Source organism: Hemitrygon akajei, chromosome 14 (assembly GCF_048418815.1).
Source record: "Hemitrygon akajei chromosome 14, sHemAka1.3, whole genome shotgun sequence".
NCBI classification, from domain to species: domain Eukaryota; kingdom Metazoa; phylum Chordata; class Chondrichthyes; order Myliobatiformes; family Dasyatidae; genus Hemitrygon; species Hemitrygon akajei.
The window spans coordinates 93,996,516-94,018,502 of NC_133137.1; the positions used below are offsets into that span (position 1 = coordinate 93,996,516).

Sequence of the window (21,987 nt, forward strand, 5' to 3'; positions counted from 1 at the left end):
GGAACCCAGCAGGCCAGGCAGCATCTACGGTAAAGAGTCCCGTTGACATTTCGGGCCGAAACCCTTCATTAGGACTGATGAAGAATCTCAGCTCGAAACGCCGACTATACTCTTTTCTATAGATGCTGTCTGGCCTGCTGAGTTCCTCCAGCATTTTGTGTGTGTAGCATGTAGGACAAAATGGAGAGGCATGCTATGAGTCGTTCCTGTTACAGTCCTCAACCACCCATTTTTTTCCTCAATTACTTTCCTACTCAACTCATTGACTGTAGGAAATCAGTGTCACAACTTCAACTCTGTAAGGTTGAAAAGCTCATGTTTGTGACCTTTTTCCATGAATATACAGTATGAATATTAAAGTTTGTTCACATAATTCCAACAAAAAACAATCTATGCAGTTAAAAGTTGGCTTAATATGGCATAGGGCAACATCGTGCACATTTCTATCTGCCTTAGCAACCATTAGGAAACATGGTAGTGTAGTGGTTATCATAGTGCTTTACAGTACAGGTAGCCGGGGTTCAATTCCAACTGCCCATTACCACGTGGGTTTCCTCCGGATGCTCTAGTTTCCTCCCATAGTCCAAAGACATTGTTAGATTGCTAAGTTAATTAATCACTGGTCATTATAAATTGTCCTGGAATTAGGCTAGGGTTAAATTGGGGTTTGCTAAGTAGCGTGGTTCGATGGGTCAGAAGAGCCTATTCTGCTCTTTATTTCGATAAATAAATAAAATTTCTTCATTTTAGATAAGATTTTCATTCTCCCTTGCACTTTATTTTACAACTGTAAGACTTTCCCCAATGAAATCCTCTACCTTAGAATGAAATATGGCTGTTTTTATTTACTCAATGGCCAATCAATTTAACTAAAGGTAAAATAGATAAAGCTGCAGAGATAGAAATAAAAACAGAAAATGCTAGAAATGCTCAGGTCACACAGCATCTGTGGAAAGCTTTCACATTTCAGGTTGAACAGCTTCAATCAGAACTGGAAAAGAGTAAAACAAGTTACAAATGAGAGGGAAAGGATGGATAGAATATAAGAAACACTTTCTCTGATGTTTATCATATCCATAACTCTCTGAACAATTAGTTCCTGTATAGTGTTGCACACTGGAACCTAACAACATCACTAACCACATTCAACATGAAAGAAGCAGTGTGCAGCTCAGGGTACCAATGTGAACTCATTCCAAGGCTTTTCAAAAAGATGCTTTCATGGGATCAATTGCTCTGAATCGACCATCAGCTATAATAGAAGTGTCCTGGTCATATCTGTTTTCAAGATGAGGCTTTCCATTCCAGGACATCTGAAATGTCCCTTTTTTTTGGAGAAAATATGTCTTCCCCTCGACTACGGTTGATCAAGCCCTCTCTTGCATATCCTCCATTTATTGGATTTGTGCTCTGTCAAAAAAAAACTGAGACAGAGATTCCTGAGTCCTCATCCATCACTCTGCTCAACTTTGCAACCAGCACATCGTCGTCTGTCATTTATGCCAGATGCAATGGGATCCCACCACAGGCCACATCTTCTGCAGACCACCCATTTCTGCCTCCCCTAGAAACTGTTCTCTCTCTGACTCCATGAACACTCATCCTTCCCAACACACCCTCCCTGGGCCTTGGCACTTTCTTCTGCAAATATTGGAGGTGTAACATTTGCTCCTACATCTCTTCCTTCACCACTATCCGATGACCTAAACAGCTCTTCCAGGTAAAGCACCTGCTCTAACCTCGTCTACTGCATTTAGTGTTCCTAGTGTGCTTCCTCAACCTTCCATTTCCCATTCCCCCATCACACGTTTTTGTTTCTGTCCCTTGCCCACCTCTATCCATTTACCCAGGTTACGACAGGATTGTGTTCCTGAACACCATGTGTGTGGGAGAGGATCAGAGAAACAGATGTGACAGGAGAAAAAGAAGGTGCAAGAGGACTGGCCGCCAGCCAGTCTCACTGACACAGTGAGTCAGTGACTGAGCCTGCAGTGTTCCCAGCTGTTTGGCTCAAACGGTTGTAGTGGCTTGGGTTCAGGGTGAGGAGCGAAGGCAAGCAGAAATTCCCTGTTCCAACTCAGTAGAAAGTGCCTGCAGCCCCATGGCAGCCTGCAAATCCATCCCCATCCATCCTGGTAGTCTCCTAAACACTCACTAGTACATAAACTCTGTCCATTAATCAGGTGTTTGTAACCCAGGGAGATGTTCTACCCACACTCTTCAGTCACCATATTCCCTTCCCCAATCTAGTTCCAACTGTTCTCATTTTTCCCTTCAAATTTTAAAGTAAATTTATTTTCAAAGTGCGTATATGTCAATGAATACAACCCTGAGATTCATTTTCTTTCAGACATATTCAATAAGTCCATAATAGAATCAATGAAAGACTGCACCAATTTGAGCGTTCAACAAGTATGCAAAAGACAGCAAACTGTGCAAATACAAAAAGAAAGAAATAATAAAAATAAATAAATAGGCAATAAATATAGAGCATATGTGATAAAAAAAAGTCCTTGGAAGTGAGTCCATAAGGAACATTTTGGTGATGGGGCAAGTGAACTTGAGTGAAGTTATCCACTTTGGTTCAAGAGCCTGATGGTTGAGGAGTAGTAATTGTTCCTGAATCTGGTGGTTGAGTACTGAGGCTCCTGTACCTTCTTCCTGAAGGCAGCAGCAAGAAGAGATCATGGCCTGGGTGGTAGAGGTCCCTGATGATGGATGCTGCTTTCCTGTGATAACACTTCATGTAGATGTGCTCAATGGTGGGAAGGGCCTCCATCTCTATCTTCAAGTCAAAATGCACCACATGCTCCCACCCCCACACAGCCCTAGGTCCAATATTTCCCCTTCCTTGCCTTCTTCTGTCTGTACCCACATCCCTCTAACTCCCATCCACCAACCTACCCATCATCCTTCACTCTTTCTTGGTCCATGTCTCCCTTAACCCTAATTGGCTCCATCTGCAGGTTGTCCACTCCTCTTCAGTCTATCTTTCACCTACTGGTCCCTATCTCACCTATTCTCCCCACACCTCTTTATACTGACTATCTTCCCTCTCTATTTTCTGATGTAGGTCTTGACCCAAAACACTGACAATTCTTTGGCAAAGATGCTGTTTGACTTGTTGTGTTCCTCTAACAGTTTGTTCTTTGCTCTATCTTCCAGCATCTGCAATTTCTTGTGACTCTTCCAGATCACTCAGGCAAACTACTGTTGGACTTCTGTTTGATTTCTGATCCTTAGGGTCCTTCTAGGAGTCAAAAATGGTGAGCAGTCTTAATTCCAAGATTTCAGTTTATTTTAGAGAACAACCAAACAAACATACAAATATGAAGCAAACTGAATAAAGAGCTGAGAAATGATGCTATGAGGGGAATTTATGCGAAGGAGTGTATCAACAAAGAATAAAGATGCTGCTGAGAAATCTATCACTTTTATAGATAAGATAAAATAAAGTCCTTAGATAGGAATGAATTAATTAATAGGCTACATAATTAAGATAACTAAATCATGTGGGTAATGTGCTAATACTTAGCCAATGAAAGATAAGAAAGGTGATAAACCGTTAGTTTAGCTGCTATACCGCTTTCTGCCAGTGGGTGAAAAATACGTGAGTTTGTTAAAAGGTACAAATCTTATAAGAAGGATTATTAAAAAAAGACAGTGATTTCCAACACAATGTGTTAAACCATACACATAAACAAAAATATATACTCTTAACTATGGAAGTTAGACTTCTTTATAACAGTGATAATAATATGATAATCCACATTGCCATGAAAATTGGGGTACATTAGCAAATACTCTGAATTCTGGTTACCTTCATTTCGAGTTCTAGGTTTGCTGCAAGAGGATCCAAGGGTTTTACTTCCGATGCGGATATAAAATTGCACTAACCTTTGCATGAAAAATAGGAAGAAGATATCGCAAATACAGTTAATCAGAAACTCTTTATGGTACTAAGCAAACCAGATGGAAAGAACTGACAATCATCATGGGCAATATGGGAAGCACAGTTACGCAATCAGAATTATAACAGTTATCACATGACAGAACAAATCCAGCCATGAACCTGAACCATCTAACCCGTGAGACTGAATTTTGGACATCAGGCATGAGTAAGTTGAAATCTAACTGAAGCCACCCCACGGGAAGTGAGCAGGGAAACTGCACTGTGGTGGCGCTGGGCTCCACACGTGTGCATTCGTGTTCAGGCTCAGGGCTGCATGTTGAAGCTGCTAAGCTGTGGATCGAAAATGATGACAGACTTAGTCAACAAAAAGTATTCAGGGCATAATGACAACCTACTCTGCAAGGTGTAACAACGGCTAGTGTGGGGACAGATTACATTTGCACTAGGTACTGTTCTCAGGACTTGATGGTAAAACAGAGTACCAGCAGCTTTATTCTGCTTCTGCCTCATGCTTGGGATTGATCTTCCACTCGAGCAACTGGAATAAAAGAAACACCATTGCATTTTCCTGTCCTGATCATCCGAAATTAATTAACTTAAATCATTCGCCAGCAAAGTTAAACCGATTACCAACATCTTTGTAAGGCAGTGATATTCAGCACTGCGGAGTTTTGAATTAAGTCTGAATACCATAAGGGTGGCTTGTTCCAGATCTTCAGGTTCACATTTAGGCCACCAAGTTCAATTGGGTTTGCACATCCTAAAAATGGGATCAAGTTTGGAGGCAGATTCAGCCATCATCTATCAACTATCACGGAAGCAGTGTTCTTCTATAGAGAGCACAGCAATATTTCAGCTCATCTGAAGTGACCAAAACTAAATAAATTAGATTAATTAAACTCATTTAATTTGGATCTGCAGGTAATCAACACTTTGCTCATGAGATGGACCTTTACAGGAGAAGCTTTCTTTTCCATAAATAATAGATCTGTAATTACATTCGTACAGGCTTTTCATGAAATGCAGTGTGCACAAACAAAATTACCGAACAGCTCTTAATCTGAACTTTTGAAACAGCTATTATCAAATATAAATTTGCTTTTAACCTGATGTTTGTCGTGTCAAGACAGACAGTTCTGGCTTCTCTTCCCCCAGGGCCGTTGAAATAGAGGGATTTCCCATCATTCAGTATCCCACAGCCAATTTCAGTCTGTCCTCCTGTCACCTTGAACCAGAGAGGACTGAGCTTATCCTCAAACCGATCAGTCATTTCACTGGGATTCGGTGTGTTCGACACGCAGGTTCCCTTTTCAACTATGAGATAATGAGCAACGTATCATTAAAAGAAGTACGTTTCTACATTTAATACTTCCTTCCAAATAGAGAAACATTTCTATCATCTAAGCTGAAAATGGGGAGGCTGAAACAAAAACATCAAATATTTGAAAAATGCACACGAGTAAAATAATCAATAAACATTGGCTGCATCTATAATCAGTGTGAGACTGTAAGTTACAATGCATGGATATTGATTACACTCTTATACTCAGCACAACCAAAGAATTAAACTCTTTTATTGAGTGAAACGCTCAGCAGAAGCCTGCACCAAACTGCGATTTACTAATAATATTAATAACATATAGTCAGTACATTAAATGAGGCGGCGGACCACAGGAAAAGGTGATATTAAATAATTTAAGCCTGTTAAGTAATTTTACCCAGTAAAAGTGTAACTAGTACTCGAAAGAGTCACATTTAAATTTAAAAACAAAAAAAAGATCTCTTAATTTCTTAAAATAACTTTTATGACTGTTAATAATGCATCACTCAGATCTGGGTGTACCATTAACTTATACCTGACACGATTGTCACAATATCCTCTTGATTTTGTTGCCAATGTATCCACAACATATTCAATTACCTATTTTCATTAGATCTACATACTATTTCACACGTTATAGAGATAAACAAAATCTACATTTGTTATTCTATTTTTGTTGAGTTAGAAAAGTGTGAAATGGCTGATTTTGGACCTTGGCTCATTAATGGTCTACTAGTAAATTTTATTTTCCAATCACTCCTTATACAGTTTTGGGAAACAAAACTTATCTTGGGAGGTAGTGAATAGAAAGGAAAATCAACTTAAGTTAAAGTAGTCCCCCAAAGTGTTGCTGCCCAAGTCATGTCCTGTCAAATGGAGTCAATTTCTGGGTCTCAGGATTCATTTGACAATGAGGAGAGGAGAAAGTGCTTGGTAATATCACTGGCCAGTCCTGCTATCCCAGCCCAGCTGAAGAAGTATCAACACAAGGAGCAACACCCACAACATTTAACAAAGATGATCACTTTGCCATCTCTGCCACAAGCTTTAGATAAACATAACAGTCATGTGGGAGGATCTTACCAGAGTAGCCAAGGTCACAGAAGCAGACACCAGAGATGCAATCACCATGGCCACTGCAGTAGTTAGGGCAAGGTTCAGAGATGTAAACTTCATCAAGGCCAAAGGCAGGTGCACTCTTGTGGCTGCTGGTCTCCTGAAACCAGCGGAATCGAGTCTTACTGTAATTCACCAAAGAATGAAAGAAACTGAGAAATTTCAATGCAGATTAAAATAATTAGTTATATACTGGCAAAGTAATGAAAGTGTTCAGATGATTTATAGTTAGGTTTTAGTTCAATGTTACTTTTCTCAGCATAATGGAAGAGTACTCAGCAAACGGAAAAGCCCTCTGCAGATGCTTCAGTTTCATAAATACAACACATGGCATAACAGGTTCCCTGGTGTAAATTCTTGGTAATGGGCCGATCTCACAGCAGGCTACACATGTGACCTTGCCTGAGGCTCTCATGCATCTTGCACATTGTCGATTTCAAAAATGGAGAGGCTTTGTTCCCAGGTGGCCATGGCCAAAGGAGAGGCAGACTTCCCTCCGAGGCACGAAAACAGGTATGCCCAAGGTCACGATTTCATCAGCTGTCCGTGACGTGCCAAATAACTATTTTAGTTCACTTCCTTATTTTATGACAAACATTAAAGCCTGAGTTTCATTAATGGGTCCTTCTTATAATCTACTTACACAGAGTAAGCTGTGCTTTCAAGCAAGACAGCTACATGTTTATATGAGCATACAATATTTTGTGGCACCCTTAGCAAAGAATAAACTTTCATCTGATCTATGTCATTAAACCACAATCATTTGTCTGTTTATGGAATCTTATAGAGCACAGGTTTCTTGCCACTCCGTTACAATACTCTTCCCTCTTTCCCTGCCAAATTTGGACTGTGTGAGGGTCAGCAAATAGTCGACCTGCTCACTTGGGCTGGTTTCCAATCAGAGAAGCCAAACGCCCACGCAGGCACAGTTACACTTGGGCACGATTGCTCATGAGCCAGTAAACAATTCAAAGTACAAAAGAGTGGAGTTTTTTTTCCAGTTATTTCTAACAATACAAAATAATTACTGTACTGAATAAATAGGACTCTGTAAATTGAAAGGCTTATTCACAACATGTACCAGTTGCATTTACTGCTCAAATAATTACAAAGCAGCAAAGAGCCTGCTGCTGGTTTCAGAAGATTGTTCCTACTCCCTGTTCTACATGTTAGGGAATTGTCAGACATGTAGCGTGTTTTAAAGGTTACAGAATAAGGTTAGCAGGTATTAATTCCAACAAGAATCAACCGGTCTTCCAAAATAAACCTGTTGAAATGTAAAGTAAAAGCAGCAATCAACGTTGAAATGTAAGGGTGTCTAGAGAGCTCAGGCTGCTAGCCCACAGCAGGAGGCTTGCTGCTTGAGTTATGGATTGTGTTCATGTCCCTGTTTATCCCCACCAACTGCATAACAGAGGACTCTGATCCATGGGCTTTTCCCCAGGGACACACACCGGGACATCAAGCGCTGCTGGACGGTCATCGACTCAGTGAAGGACGCCCTTTGGTTTGCCCGAAATTTGTTGGTCTTCCAGCACAGCAAGATGTCTGTAAGGGAAAGCAGGAGACTGGCCCAGTCCAGGTGCTGTACATACTGAGCCTCAGTGCAGCCAGTCTAAGGCTCTGTGGAGAAGGACCACAGTCCTGGGTCATTCTGCTACTGCATGTGTTTGGGTTGGGAAGCTTCTCAATCCACAAAAACAGCATATCACCCCAAGGGGCAACACAAGAAACCTGGGTCTATGCTTGTTTAGTCTCCTTTAAAAAATGTTTACACTACTGAATGTATCAACCATAAATACTTTCCTTTATTCCTCTGTATATATTTTTACTATGAATAAAATCTATTTTTGAAATTTTAAAAAAGTTTGAGTCGATGAATAAAGGTTTTCATATCCGCCCGTTTCTCCAGTGACTTAGTCACACTACACAGGACACAAAGTGCCCTATTATTTTCTGAAAGTCAGTCCATTACCACACAATGGCTCATTAACCACACTGTGGCTAATAACAAACTTCGACAGTGTAGTTAATGGGCAGTTTCCAAGTCACCCACACAATAAGTGAGAAGAAGAAGAAAATTCATTGTTCCCTTCCTGTTTCCCATCATATAGTCTCCATTTATATTTTTGGAACCTATATTCACTGACCAAGTCTATTTACATTAAAAACCATGTCTAATGTAAACATTGATTTAAAGACCAACATGGATTCTCAAAATAGGAAAGAAAATTTTATTTTATAAAAGTAGTGTAATGAGAACCACTGATATCTTCTAACACTGTATCTAACTCTTGATTGATGGATGGCTGGTAAATTCCATTTGTGCTCAACAGCTGATTACAAAGAAAAAATGATGTAGATACAGTCTCTCCAACTCAATCTTTCCACAGACACCAAAAAGAAATAGAAGTAATAGTCGGCCACATTGTTCCTGCAGCCTGCACAGCCGCTTAGTCAGACTGCAGCTGAAGCTCTACGTCTCTTCCTTACATTACGGGTAGTTTTCTATATTCCATAAAGTAGATCCATTGCTCTCATAGACAGGGAATTTCAAACATTTACCACAAATCTCTCCTCATTTCAGTTGTACATGACTAAACATCTAGCAAATAGCCAAAAATAAAGTTGGAAATATTCAGCTGCGTCTGTGGAGATTGAACCAGTTGACGCTTCTGGTTGCAGACATTTCATCAGAATAAGCCAAACACTCAAGCTGTGATAATGCTGAAGTTTCATTTGGGGCTGCGTGGTAGCATGAAGATAAGATCACTCACCTGGATGCTACAGATCTCGGGATAATGACCGTGACCCTTGTCCAGGTTTCGAAGTCTCCCATGTAGTACACTGTTGATTCCTTCAGTTCCCTTGAACTTCTCTCACAGCCCTTGACACCAGGTGATGCAGTATAGCAGCCTTCTTTTACCAGAGACCAAGATCTACCGGCGTCATGGGAGTATTGAAGGAGGACAGGGGCAGCACTACTGAACTGGCGCTCACATCCAATGTTCAGCTGAAAAACACAAGATGTAGCAAATTAAAACTTCCTGAGCAAAAACCCCTATATATATATATATACACACACACACACACGCACACACACACGCACACGCACACGCACACACACACGCACACGCACACACGCACACACGCACACAGAGTTAGGCCTGCCCTGTAATAAGGAAGGGAGTGAAACTTCTGTAAAAAAAAAATAGTTATTATGTTAATAAAGTTGGCCAGATTTTAGAGTTTAGTACACTCGGGCTCTTGCCCACTTTAAAAATCCATTTAACCTCTAACTTGAGCAAGGGCAACTGTAGGAAGTGGGACCATCATTGCATACCAGACACTTAAGTTGAAAGTTCACGCAGGAAACCTCAACTGCCCTCTCACATTGCATTGGCAGAGAGAGAAATTTCTCTCATTCACAGAAGCGAAGACACCTCCTCACTGAGTAAGTCGGCCTTCCAGACTGTGAACCACAAACTAGGTGAGTCTGTGATTCATTGCGAATCTGAATGTCTGACTTACAGTGGAGCTAATGGCTTCTTTAACATGCTTGAGTGACAGATTGTGATTCTGTGGCAAGGGTACTGGAGAACCAGAGTCAGAGGATTGATTGCATTTTTGAAGGCAGCAACCAATCATTCTGGAGTCTCTGGCACAGCTGATTATTGGAGCCATCCTCTTTAGAGTTAATCAATGGTTCCATTTTTTCTTTGTGCAGTCCACATGAGAGAGATTTACTTTCTTCAGCAACCTTATAAAAACTATTCATTGGTTATATTTCTCCCTCCTATCCTTCTAATTTTACCATGCCTGTCAACAACTCCAACCATCCCTCCACTCCTCCCCACCCTCTCCTGAATTAGATTTATTCAGGATTCAGCCTTATTTGTCACATGCGCATTGCAGCAATCGGTGAGATGATTGGTCGGCATTAACAACCAAGGCTGTGCTGGGGGCAGCCTGCGAGGGTCACCGCACATGATGGTGCAAACATACGATGCTCATCACAGCAACACAGAACAGAACAAGTAACAAACAACAGTGAAAAGAAGCCTCATTCCTCTCTCCCACCCACTCACAGACACAGGCCTTTAACCCCAGGGCAGCCTCCAGCAACATCTTCCAACTGACATGGACTCAGTTCTACAGACAATGGGGTTACACCTCCACAGCAGATTCGCAGAAATTCACAGACTCTGCTTTGGCCAAAGGGCCTCTACTTCTGGACTTCAATTAGGTCACCAGAGGAAGAAATGGAAGGTTGTGTAAGGGATTCATGGTTACTGTGCATCATGGAAATGGCACCAGAAGGAGTGGAAACAGTTGACCCTGGCTCACCCAGAGTCATGATGTCTTTGATTTAATCCCATTCAGAGCAGTTAAACTTGCCATCACTAATGCACAACACTAATGCAGTGTTATAGACAGATGTATACGTATTGATCCCAAAGGCAATTACAGTGTCCTAGTAGCATTACAAGTGCATGGATATACAAATATTAGAAGAGAAGTAAGAAAGAATAAAATATACTCAGGCAGTGCCACCTTTCAGATGAACTGCTAAACCACGGTTTGTCTGCCATTGTGAATTGGAGCATCATAAAAAGATGAGCAAGTGTGATCTCTCAGTGCTCTGCTAACACTTTCTGTTATTTGTTGTAACTCCAACACATAAAACTAACCGAAAGAAAAACATGGAGTCAGGAGATGTGTGTCTTAGTTTCGTTTTTACCTCAGTGAAGTGCACACTTATGACGCGGTGCCATAATGACGTATGCCGTTCACATACTTCATGCATATAACCCATAATGAATTCTATAAACAACAAAGAATGCTTAATCAAGCAGCATATTTACAATATTACTGAAATATTAAATACACAATGCTTTAAATCAACTTTTCTAACAAATACATATTCATGGTTTCATTGTGAAACCTTGCAGTGCATTAACTAGATACTACGTTTGCTTAACTTGCAACGCTGACATAGTTCATTAGCTGTGAGTTGCTTTGAGATATTCCAAGGTTGTGAAATGTGCTACATAAATGCCAGTTCTTTAGCTATGGTTTGAAACGTTTGGTGTCTCTCAGCAGTTTGGATATCTGATCCAAGCCTGATGAGAGCTGACAATATGATTGGGTTCAGTTCAGGTCAGGTATCATAAAATTTTGAAATCCTTGGGCTTAGGTTGGGTTGGATTGACCATGGTTGGGGCAGGTTTTAATTTTTATACCTAAGCAAGTCTGCAAGAGGAAATGCAAAGCAGCCATGGTCTGGGCCGTTACAGTCTATGGATTCCTAGCTACAGTCAGTAGTCCCTCCCTCCTTTTCTTTCAATCTTTTTGCCAGCCAATTCTTAAAATCCCTAATTCCTTTAGCTGTGAATAGTAGATAACTTTTCAACTTCTTTCTGTGCATCCAGAATATAGCTGCTTATCTGTCACCCACAACTCATGATCACTCATCTCCAACTTGTATGTTATACACTGGTGGGCACCATTTTCCCTTGGCCTCCTAGTAAATGTACAAAGAAGGATCCAAGGCTTGAGAAGAATTAAAATACATGCAGATATGTCTAACCCAGCACAAGAGTGAAGACATTTAAATCTCCATAGTTAGTGTCTGCAGCCTTATGACAGGACTTGAGGGACTGAGATCCATGACCCTCTCCACCCTGAATCTTGGAGGAGGGGATCAAAACAGCAGAAAATAACAGATTGTTACAACATCAGAAAGAGGCACCTTGACCCTCTGAGTCCAGATGACCCATCAGGTACCACTGACATACAGGATATCTTTTCCATCCCAATTCCCATCAGCTACCATGTCCCCCCATTCTGCCACTCATCTAATATTAAGGACGATTTACAGTGGCCAACCGCGCAACCTGCACATTGCTTCACCCAGGCAGCAATGGGGTTTCAGGATCACACCCAGGTCACTGGATCTCTGAATCCACAGCTCTAGTATGGGTGCTACTGTATTGTGCGTGGAAACTCAACACTCAAATTTTTGTTTCTGTGCTGTAAGCTAGAAATATGAACAGCTGAATGCTTAATGACATTCCTCTGCCACTGCTAACCACTATGAACATTATATAAGAGCTGGAAAGTCTCTTAAAATACTGGGCAGAGAAAAAATTGTACATTCATCCACAAATACTTCCCATTTCTGGGGCAATAATTCATCTTCTCGGTTTTCTAGTTCTGAGTTTGCTGGGAATAAACTCAATGCAGTTGTATGAATTTTTTTTACAAGTATGTTAAGGGTGTTCAGTTGTTAACTTTGCATGAGGGCTCATACAGAAAACAATACATGAGGCAGGATAGCTGAAACGGGTTCGTTATCATCTCTAGCATTGTTGATAGTTTGTTAGCTGGTGTTTGCTTTGGAATGGATCAAGGAAACGCTATTAGAAACTGAGAGGAAAATGATACTTCGCCTTGTGATTGTCACACTCAGATTGTCGAGCATCAGCATCAGAAAAACTAAGCAGGATGATCCAAAGTGTTTAACCTCCCCGTGAGGAATATCACACTACTGGCTGTAAATCTGGGCTGGGGGGAAAAGTGATCTAGGGTAATGAATCTGCTGTAAACCTCTGAAGCCTTTCATTATTTTACAAGCTTTCAATTATCCAGCTCTCACCTGTTACATATTGATCAGAAATTTTGGTACAGTTCATTAATTTTCAATTACAAGTGCATGACCTGTACATCTTATATGCAGGGGCATCATCATGTTGGCTGCTTAAAATCTGGACTGTGGTACAGCCAGTCAATTTAAAATGAGAACAATTCCATAGATTTTCATCTGCTATGGCTTTACCATCACAATCTTACACTAGCAGTATTTGTAGTGGAATACATAGCAGTTTTGGAAATTTTAGAAAGCCTTAAAAACTAAACAGGACAGTTTAGTAACATGGTGACCAGAACTGAATCAAACCCTCCAACTGTGTGATCCTGTATTTTGCAACATGAGCAAGAAATTCCATTGATGCTATTTTTAGCCATTTAAATAGAAAAATTAAAATCTTTATTCAAAGTATGGAAAGAAGAATTTCTAGCTGATGCATTGTTTTTATTATGAATATCACAACATGATTCAACTCCTAATTTAGTTCCTGCAGACTTAACACTGTAGATTAGATGTTAGTTTCTCCTAATCTGTTTATTTCTTCCACCCTCTGGATACAAGTTTTCTTAATGGCAGTTTATCGCTTAATTCCAGATACTGCAGCACAATAATCTACATTTCACTCCAGGGTTGCATTATTAGAGGTGCTGATGCTCTGATAAGATGATACTCTTAATAGCTTTCTCAGCTGGACGTAGGAAATCCCACAGTAATACTTCCAAAGAAGTTTAGTGGAATTATCAGCAGTCCTTGCCATTACTTACCCTCATCTAACATCACTAAAGCAGATCACATTGCTTCTAGTGGGATTTTCCCACTTTATAATAGGCATTACACTTCATTCGCAGTTAAGTACTCCGGGACATCAGTGAAATAAAAGATGCCAGAGAAATAAGTGCAACACACAAAATACTGGAAGATCTCGGGCAGCATCTATGGAAAGGAATAGAGTTGACATTTTGGTCTGTGGCCCTTCATCAGGACCGGAAAGGAAGTGGGAAGAAGCGAGTATCAGAAGGTGGGAAGAGAGGAAGGAGTTAAAGCCAGAAGGTGATAGGTGAAGACAGGTGAGGGGGAAGGTAGGTGGGTGGAGTGATGAAGTGAGAAGCTGGGAGGTGATAGGTGGAAAAGGTAAAGGTCTGAAGAAGGAGGAATCTGATAGGAGAAGAGAGAGGACCATGGGAGAAATGAAAGAAGGAGGGACACCAAAGGGAGGTGAGGGGAAGAGAGGAGTAAGGAGAGAGTCAGAATGGGGAATGGAAAAAGAGCGAAGGGGGAGAGGTTGAAATTTCCGGAAGCTAGAGAAATTGATGTTGGTGCCGTCAGGCTGGAGGCTACCCAGATGGAATATGAGGTGTTGCTTCTTCGACCAGAGAGTGGTCTCATCATGGCAATAGAGGAGGCCATGGACCTACATGTTGGAATGAGAATGGGGACTGGAATTAAAATGGTTGGCTACCGGGGAATCCTGCTTGTAGCAGATGGAGCGAAGTTGCTCGACAAGCAAGTTATCCTTTATAGATAGCAAACTTCCATTTGATTCATGGCATGCAAAGGTAAAATTGTAGCTGGCTGAAGACGTGAAGCCTTGGTGAGCCAGTGCAAAGGGCCGTCAGTGAGGTGATGAAATGTGTGCGCTCTACCTTGAACTGAAGCAGGTATCCAGGTTTCAGAGTCAGGTCCCGAGTCACAGCAACTCGATCGCCGTCCGATTTCGCAAACACCATCGATGAGTGGGTCACGGAGCAGAAGGTCTCATTACTGCCCATCCCTTCATTAGCCAACATCAGCCAAATGCTCAGCTGGCTCAGCGGGATATCATAGGACGGTGTGTAGTCCTGCAAGACAAGAAAGAAACAAAATGTGTAAAGTGGTAAATATTAGAGCAACACACACAAAACGCTGGAGGAACTCAGCAGGTCCAGCAGCATCTATGGAAAAGAGTAAACAGTCGATGTTTTAGACTGAGACTGTTCACCAGGATTTAAAAAGAAGGGTTTTGGCCCAAAACATCAACAATTTACTCTTTTCCATAGGCGCTGCCTGACCCGCTGAGCTCCTCCAGTACTTTGCATTTGTTGCTTTGGATCTCCAGCATCTGCAGATTTCCTCATGTTCGTGATAGATCCTTGCAAGCTGCTTCAGTGAGATGAAAAATGTGAATATTTTAGTGTTACCACAAAAGGTTTTAAAAGCAAACAAATCTGTTCTGACATTAAAGGAAAACTGGGTTATAGAGTATACACATGATTCACTTGTGCTGGTAAATCTATGGCTAAGTTACAAAGGAACAACTGGGCAGCAAATTAGGCTGCAATACGGCGCCTATAAGACAGCAGTGAGCTGCTTACTGTAAAGTTGTCTTCAAACACAATAAATCCAGTTGAGTTGCCATTTGATGGTGGATTATTGGGAATCCTAGACAAGATAACATCAAATAACACATGTGGAATGGACAGATAAGCTGCTTATAACCACAGTGTTTATACCAGATTCAGCCTTGAAGTGCAGTCGTGCAGATGCACGAGTATTCCAAGGACACTCAAGTGAGTGTCTATAAAATAGCCTTTGATGTCACTGTGAGCCTCAGTTCCTGCTTACAAATTATTTTGCTTTATGAGACCCTTGCAGTACCTAATAATAAATGTCACTGTTCATTGAACTTTACACTCAGTTTCAAATATCATAAATCAAATATATTAAGTAATATTTTTCTTGATTAATTAATGCTAAGGGAGATTCTTTCTAATAGGTGATGATAAATATCACAGGTTGGCATTTTAAAAAAGAGGTGGTTGAACTTAATGTGCAAACACAGCGAGCAATTAGGAAGAAAACAGTTCATTGCAAAAAAAAAGGATTTAAGTACGAGTAACTATATCTTACTGAAATTATATACAGACCTGCTGAGGGGTTTGATCTCCCTTCTCAAGGGAGATTATACTATACGTGCAATAAAGAACGTGCAGTGCAAAATTCAGCAGATATCTGTAATCGGGATTTTTGTCCTGTTGGGAGATATTAAGAACACAGAAAAAGAAGTAAACTATTCTATCCCTCATGCCTAATCCACCATTGAACAATCCCTTTTACCTTGGTATAACTACATGTGTGTTAAAAGGATGAAGCATCTAGAATTCCTTATGGCGCTTGACGCAGGTCTGTTGTTTCTCCTGATGGAGTATCTATAACCATGGTTACCAGTTCAAAATAAAGGCTGCGCCATTCTGGACAAAGATCAGAATGTAGATATGCTTTGGATTCTCGATCTGGCAGGCCTATGCTGCTGAGTACGTTCAAGGTAGAGATAGATTTCTTTGGATATTAAGGAGACAAATGAATGTGGAGTTAGCACATGTAGTTGGTGCTGAGATAAAAGATCAGTTTTATTCTTGTTTAATGGCACAGCAAGCTTGAGGGACCAAATGGCCTTTTGCTGCTTCTGTACAAACTCATTCTGTGGATCCTGTAGTATTAACACTCTGAACAATTGCATAGATGGGGCAGAGCCTTAATATCCAATTCCATATCAAGATATTTGAAGTACGATGTAGAAAGCCAACAGTTACAGCCCAGCCACTGAGCTGATATTGAATTACTTAAATAAGCACCTAACACAGAATGATTAATCGCATTGCTGACCCTCTGTATATAATACAGCTTTATTTTAAATGAATCTGTAGCTAAATCCAAGCTGTTGATGCTTGATCTAGGTATGTTGATAGGGATCAGTGAAATAAAAGGCTTCCTATTTCTGGCAGTCGGTATTAATTACCATGTGGACTGGGCAGAGAGGAAGATCGGTCAGTGAAGAGCTGGAGTGGCACTGTGGATTTTCATCCCCCCACTGGAGAAGGCAGGTGAGGGATGTCCTGGATAAATCATTGGATAAAACTGGTGTTTGAGGTTGCCGGAGGTGATTAGTCCATTAACCAGAGGGTAATTCTATCACAGGTCTTCACTCACAGAGTCATCCCAAATTGCTTGCGAAAATAAAGATGGAGGGGCAGTGGAGAAAGCTCTCCTGCTGGCATCCAACAGCTACAGTAACCATCTCCTCCCTGTTCCCATGGCAGGCAGATTGGCACTTCCATAAGTCTCTCCAGCAGCCTATTGTCGGAAGTCTGCTCTGGAAGGCTTCCTCAGGCTGCTGCTAACTCTAACAGGAGTTGCTTGCCCGTCGATTTCAACCATGACATTTGTGTTTGTGCAGCTCATCCGAGGTGTGTGTTAGGAGATGACTGTTGAGGCCAATTCTTGAATGGTACAGACGTTGACAGAGGGAACAAGAGAACTGCCCTGATTTCTTAGGCGTGGCTATTTCTGCTGCTTTCCTCTTCTGTCGGATGGTCTCCACATCTGCCTTTCTTCAAAGTTGCCGTGAGCAAGTTTTACCAAGGCACGCCCACCAGTTCTGTCTCGTGCCCTATGTTCCAAATGCTGGGGAGCAAGCCTGCAAAAAGCAATGCTGGCTTTCACACAGACTTTATACCTCTTACAAGATCTGCCACGTTTTCTGCTTCCCTGTGCCAATTAGCCAAAGAGCAGCTACTTAGGAGGTCTGGAGTCCTCCATGCATATAACATGACTGGTCCAATGGAGTTGTGCTTTTAGGATCATGGCTTCAATACTGGTGGTCTTTGCCCTATTGAGGACTTCTAGGTTTGTGATACAGAGACCTTATTTCAGCCTGCTCCTGATCTGCAGTGTGCTGCCTTCCATCACCCCTCACAACACTGAGGGGAGCACAGGAATTTAGATACCTCGGTAGTGTCACCTCCAGTGACGGTTCCTTGGATAAAAGAAATCAATGCCAGGGTTTGCAAGTCAGAGCCTGGTCGCCTGCAATCGCATGTGCTATGCCAGCACATATCTACTAAGATCAACTTGTACAAGGCTGTTGTCCTTGCCAGCCTCCTCTATGGCTGTGAAACGTAGATCATATATGCACCGCAACTCAGACTGCTGGAGCACTTCCACATGCACAGCCTGAGATCCATTATGGGTATCTGCTGCCGTGTACATCCAAATCTAACAGTTCACTCACTCACAAGTCATTTGTTGCTGAGACACAATTCAGTCTTGTCTGGAAGACTCACTCCCCAGCCATGAGATCTGAAACCAAACCTTCTCCAGAGCAAACTCTGCTACAATCAAGGAGGCTTTGCGGCTGTCTGCACTTTGAGATGCGTGTGTCACAGCACTTTCACACCGAAAAAGGCATTTGGTTGTAAACCCAGTGGTTAATATCCGGCAGGCAGACTCTTTATTACAGCCTTGCTTAGTGAGGTTGTCAATTTAATGGCCATTAGTTCTCCACTGTTTTACTACATTCAGATGCTGTAAACGATGAACTACCTGCCTGCTGAACCTGAACACTAAGCCTTACTTAACGACTGATTTCATGCTTCAGTTCTCTGAAACAGGACAAGCTGATACTTTAGACCAAATTACCACAATTATTCTACACTTCGACTCTATAAGAACTGCTACCTGCCTAAGTAGAAAAGAAGCCAGTTTCTGTTATAACAAACTCAAGACTTGTTCTGGCTCTAGCATTCACACTATTTTAAGTTTGCAGATATGCAGCAATTCTGGCAAAGGTTATTTGTGATATCCTGGACGGTGGAGGATACATGTACAGGCTGACAGTGTGAAAATCATTATACTGAGCTGAAATGGGATGGTTGTTTAAAATAGAAAACAGAGCATGCATTCCTCAAATAAATTCTTACATCAGTCACAGAATTGGATCGTTGCAGAAAAGTATGCTTTTCTTAAATGTCAAGGTAGAAAAAGTGGGCCTGGGGAGAGACTCCTCAGAGTATTTGTCAAAGCTCACTAGCTGTCCATCTTTGCCCATTCAGGCTGTTCAGTAGGGTTACCTCCATCTCATTTCTGCTTTAACAGCTATGAGGGCTTCTACCATTCCCTACACATAACTGCAGTGAAGTGGAACCAACCTTAACTTTTACCTCTAAATGGTAAAGATCCATCTGAAGCCATGGCAATAAACAAGGGCCCTTAAAGGACTAATCCTCAAAATCCTTTCAAATTCCTGACGTGCTTTCTCTGTAAGTAATGCCCTCCACCCATCAGAGAATCACTCCACGTACTTTTCTGACAGTGGGAGATTCTGCCATTTTTAATTTACCTTAACTCGGCTTCATTGGAAATATTCAAGGATTACGGGAGAAATATTTTCATGCACCTCAACTTGCAATGAATTTTGACCAGCAAAAGAACACCAGACCTAGTCATGGTGCAAGACTGAGCTCAACTTTCCTCTTACTAATACACAGAAATTGACGTTGCCTTCAGGGAATTTTACAAAACCCACTTTCAAATGAAACAAATATAAAAAGGAAAATTATCTTTGTCATCGTTGCCCAAACTGGCACGCTCTTACCGGTAATAAATCAAAGAACTTGAATGGGATTCTCCAAGTGCTTTCATACTATAAGGACAAATTTCATTTGCTCTCTGCATCCATAGCTTTCAAACATAATCTCCAGTATAAAAATTAATACTTTCTGGTCATATACCTTGCATACAATAACTGGAAACAGCAAAAGGACCTCTTATTTTTGTGTTGATTTTGCCAAGTAACATGACTTTGAATGAAGAATGAGATCGTGTAACAATAAACACCCTGTCCCTTGTTTACTGAGGCGGTATTTAATTTTAAAACTATTTCCACTCACATGTTCATAGAACCAAATCCAGACTTTTGCCAATGATCACAGCAACCAATCATTTTATTGCAATGTAAAAATTATGGCTCATATGAAACTGAGATTTGTTTGATAAGTAAGCCAAATTATGAGGAATCCTGGGCCCAGATAGGAAATTTACTGTTTCAACTGCAGGTGTTATCATCATGATCGAGGAAACAACTAAAGCTTTTCTTTCTCAAGACTTAAACAGGACCTCAAGAATGAAGAATGCTCCTACTTCCGATTAAAGGAATGTTATTGCAGAGTTATTTAATTTTTTGTGTAGGAACAGTTTTCTCCAAGCAAGTAGTTGAAATATAACCAATGTTATGTAGCTTAGAACTGAAATTGTAACAAGAAATAAAGGATTTATTATGAACACTCAAATATTTTGAAACTCATTAACCTTCTGTATCCTAATGACTACCAAACTGTTTAGTTACAGTATCTTTGACAATTTAAAAACATTTATAATGGTGCAATTGAGATAACACGATTTACTTAGTTATTAGATATATCACAGTATTACATGGACTATAACCTTGACTAATCAAAATGTTTTTATTAATGTTGATCAATGATGAAAATCCTCCATTTCAGTGATTAGATTTCATGCCAAGATTGATGAGCGGATAAAATGTACATCTGTTTCCGAAACCAATTCCCCTGAGCAATTCCAGCCTTTCAGAGATTACTTCCAGTGTATCAAGGTCATCAATCTATATTTTATTCTAAACATTGTGGTTCATCTGAGGGTGATTAAAAGAGCTGGATTTCAGGTTCTTGGAACGTGACTGGCACTCCATTAGCTGCCTCTGACACTTGAAACCCTGGGAGTGATTGGCAGGACATCAGTTGAGTGAACCAGTGGAGAATGAGATTTAGATGGGATTCTGCTCATCCTAAACAGCTCCAGCACTGAAGACAAGAGAGCTTAAAAATGTTGCTTTATCAAGAACATCAGTTGCATAGAAATTTTCCTAACCGAAGGAACTTTGTACTCAACTCCTTGGGACACTAATACTAATCAAGATTAGCTCTGAAGTAAAGAACACTGTTGATTTTTTAAATATTCCACAGAGGTTTGGTGCTTTGAAAATACCTTTTTTTTAAAAACATTTATAGAGGAGTCTGTCCCTATTGGTATTACTGCATGTTTAATTTAAAAGTTGGCAGCTAGCAGCTCAGTTCATCCTGGGCCAATCAGGTTTTGTGTGATCAGCTGATAAGCTGTGATGTGGAGCCTAACATAGATCCCACAGAGCTAAAGCTACTCAAACACCACGTTTAATTGTTAGTGGACCCGACTACATAAAACGGCCTAAACAAAACTTGTGCAAAAATCAAATTTGAAGTGTGGATTGTAAACAATCATCTGCTCACCTGATAACTAACAGTCAATCTATGCTGAATCATTTAACGTAAAACTTGTAAATTCTTTTGTAACCACAATGGTAGAGCAAACATCTGAAACACTGTAAGGAGCAATTTCCCTGCCCACTGAGTAAGACCGTTAGCAGTTTTACTTTATGACCAAGTGTATTTATTTGCTATGAACGTCAGGTGACAGGGTTAAAATGGGATGTCAGAATTGACAGTGATGAAAATGTAGATTAGCTGCCTGCAAAATACAGGTCTAACAAAGAAAAGTATCATTTACTCTTCAACAGTTAGACATGTCAAATGGCATTTTATGGTTTTGGTAAAAGACTACAGGTTAATTGTAACAGTTGTAAGGAGGCAGAATTCATAACAGAGAACCTTAGGCATTCTCCCCAGATTTTTATTTTTATTAATTAAGATACAGCGTAGAGTAAGCCCTTCCAGCCCCCTGAGCCATGTCCCCCAGCAATCCCCGATTAAATGCCAGCCTAATCACAGGGCTATTTACAATGACCAATTAACCTATCAACCAGGTCGCCTTTGGACCGAGAGAGGAAACCGGAGCACCTGGAGGAAACCCACATGGTCACGGGAGAGCGTATAAACACCTTACAGGCAGCAGCGGGAATTGAACCCCGGTCGCCTGTTCTGTAAAGCGTTGTGCGAACCACAGTGCTAGTGTGCCGCTCATGGGGATCGGACCGTAGTGGAGACCGATCCTGGCACAATTCAACGTTAACCTGTGACGTGAGGAACTACATTCTGGATACAGGTTTTGTCTTTTAACCTTCCCCAAAAAGCTGGTTCTCCATGACAACCCCTTCCCCTCCATTTGAGAAAGGGTTGGGAAAGATGTAGCCACTTGTCACGCAAGAGAAAAATAAGCAAA

General features: G+C 40.9%; 1 protein-coding gene across 2 annotated transcripts in view; it reads right to left on the reverse strand.

The window, feature by feature from the left end:
• LOC140738799 (reelin-like) overlaps positions 1-21,987 on the reverse strand; it is a 302,475-nt gene that overhangs the window by 89,326 nt on the left and 191,162 nt on the right. For both annotated transcript variants that reach the window (XM_073066646.1, XM_073066645.1), the window contains exons 28-32: positions 14,643-14,837; positions 9,128-9,363; positions 6,318-6,475; positions 5,020-5,227; positions 3,821-3,897 (exon numbers count right to left, since the gene is read on the reverse strand). In XM_073066646.1, the coding sequence (XP_072922747.1) occupies positions 3,821-3,897; positions 5,020-5,227; positions 6,318-6,475; positions 9,128-9,363; positions 14,643-14,837 (874 nt within the window). The remainder of the gene's footprint in view (positions 1-3,820; positions 3,898-5,019; positions 5,228-6,317; positions 6,476-9,127; positions 9,364-14,642; positions 14,838-21,987) is intronic.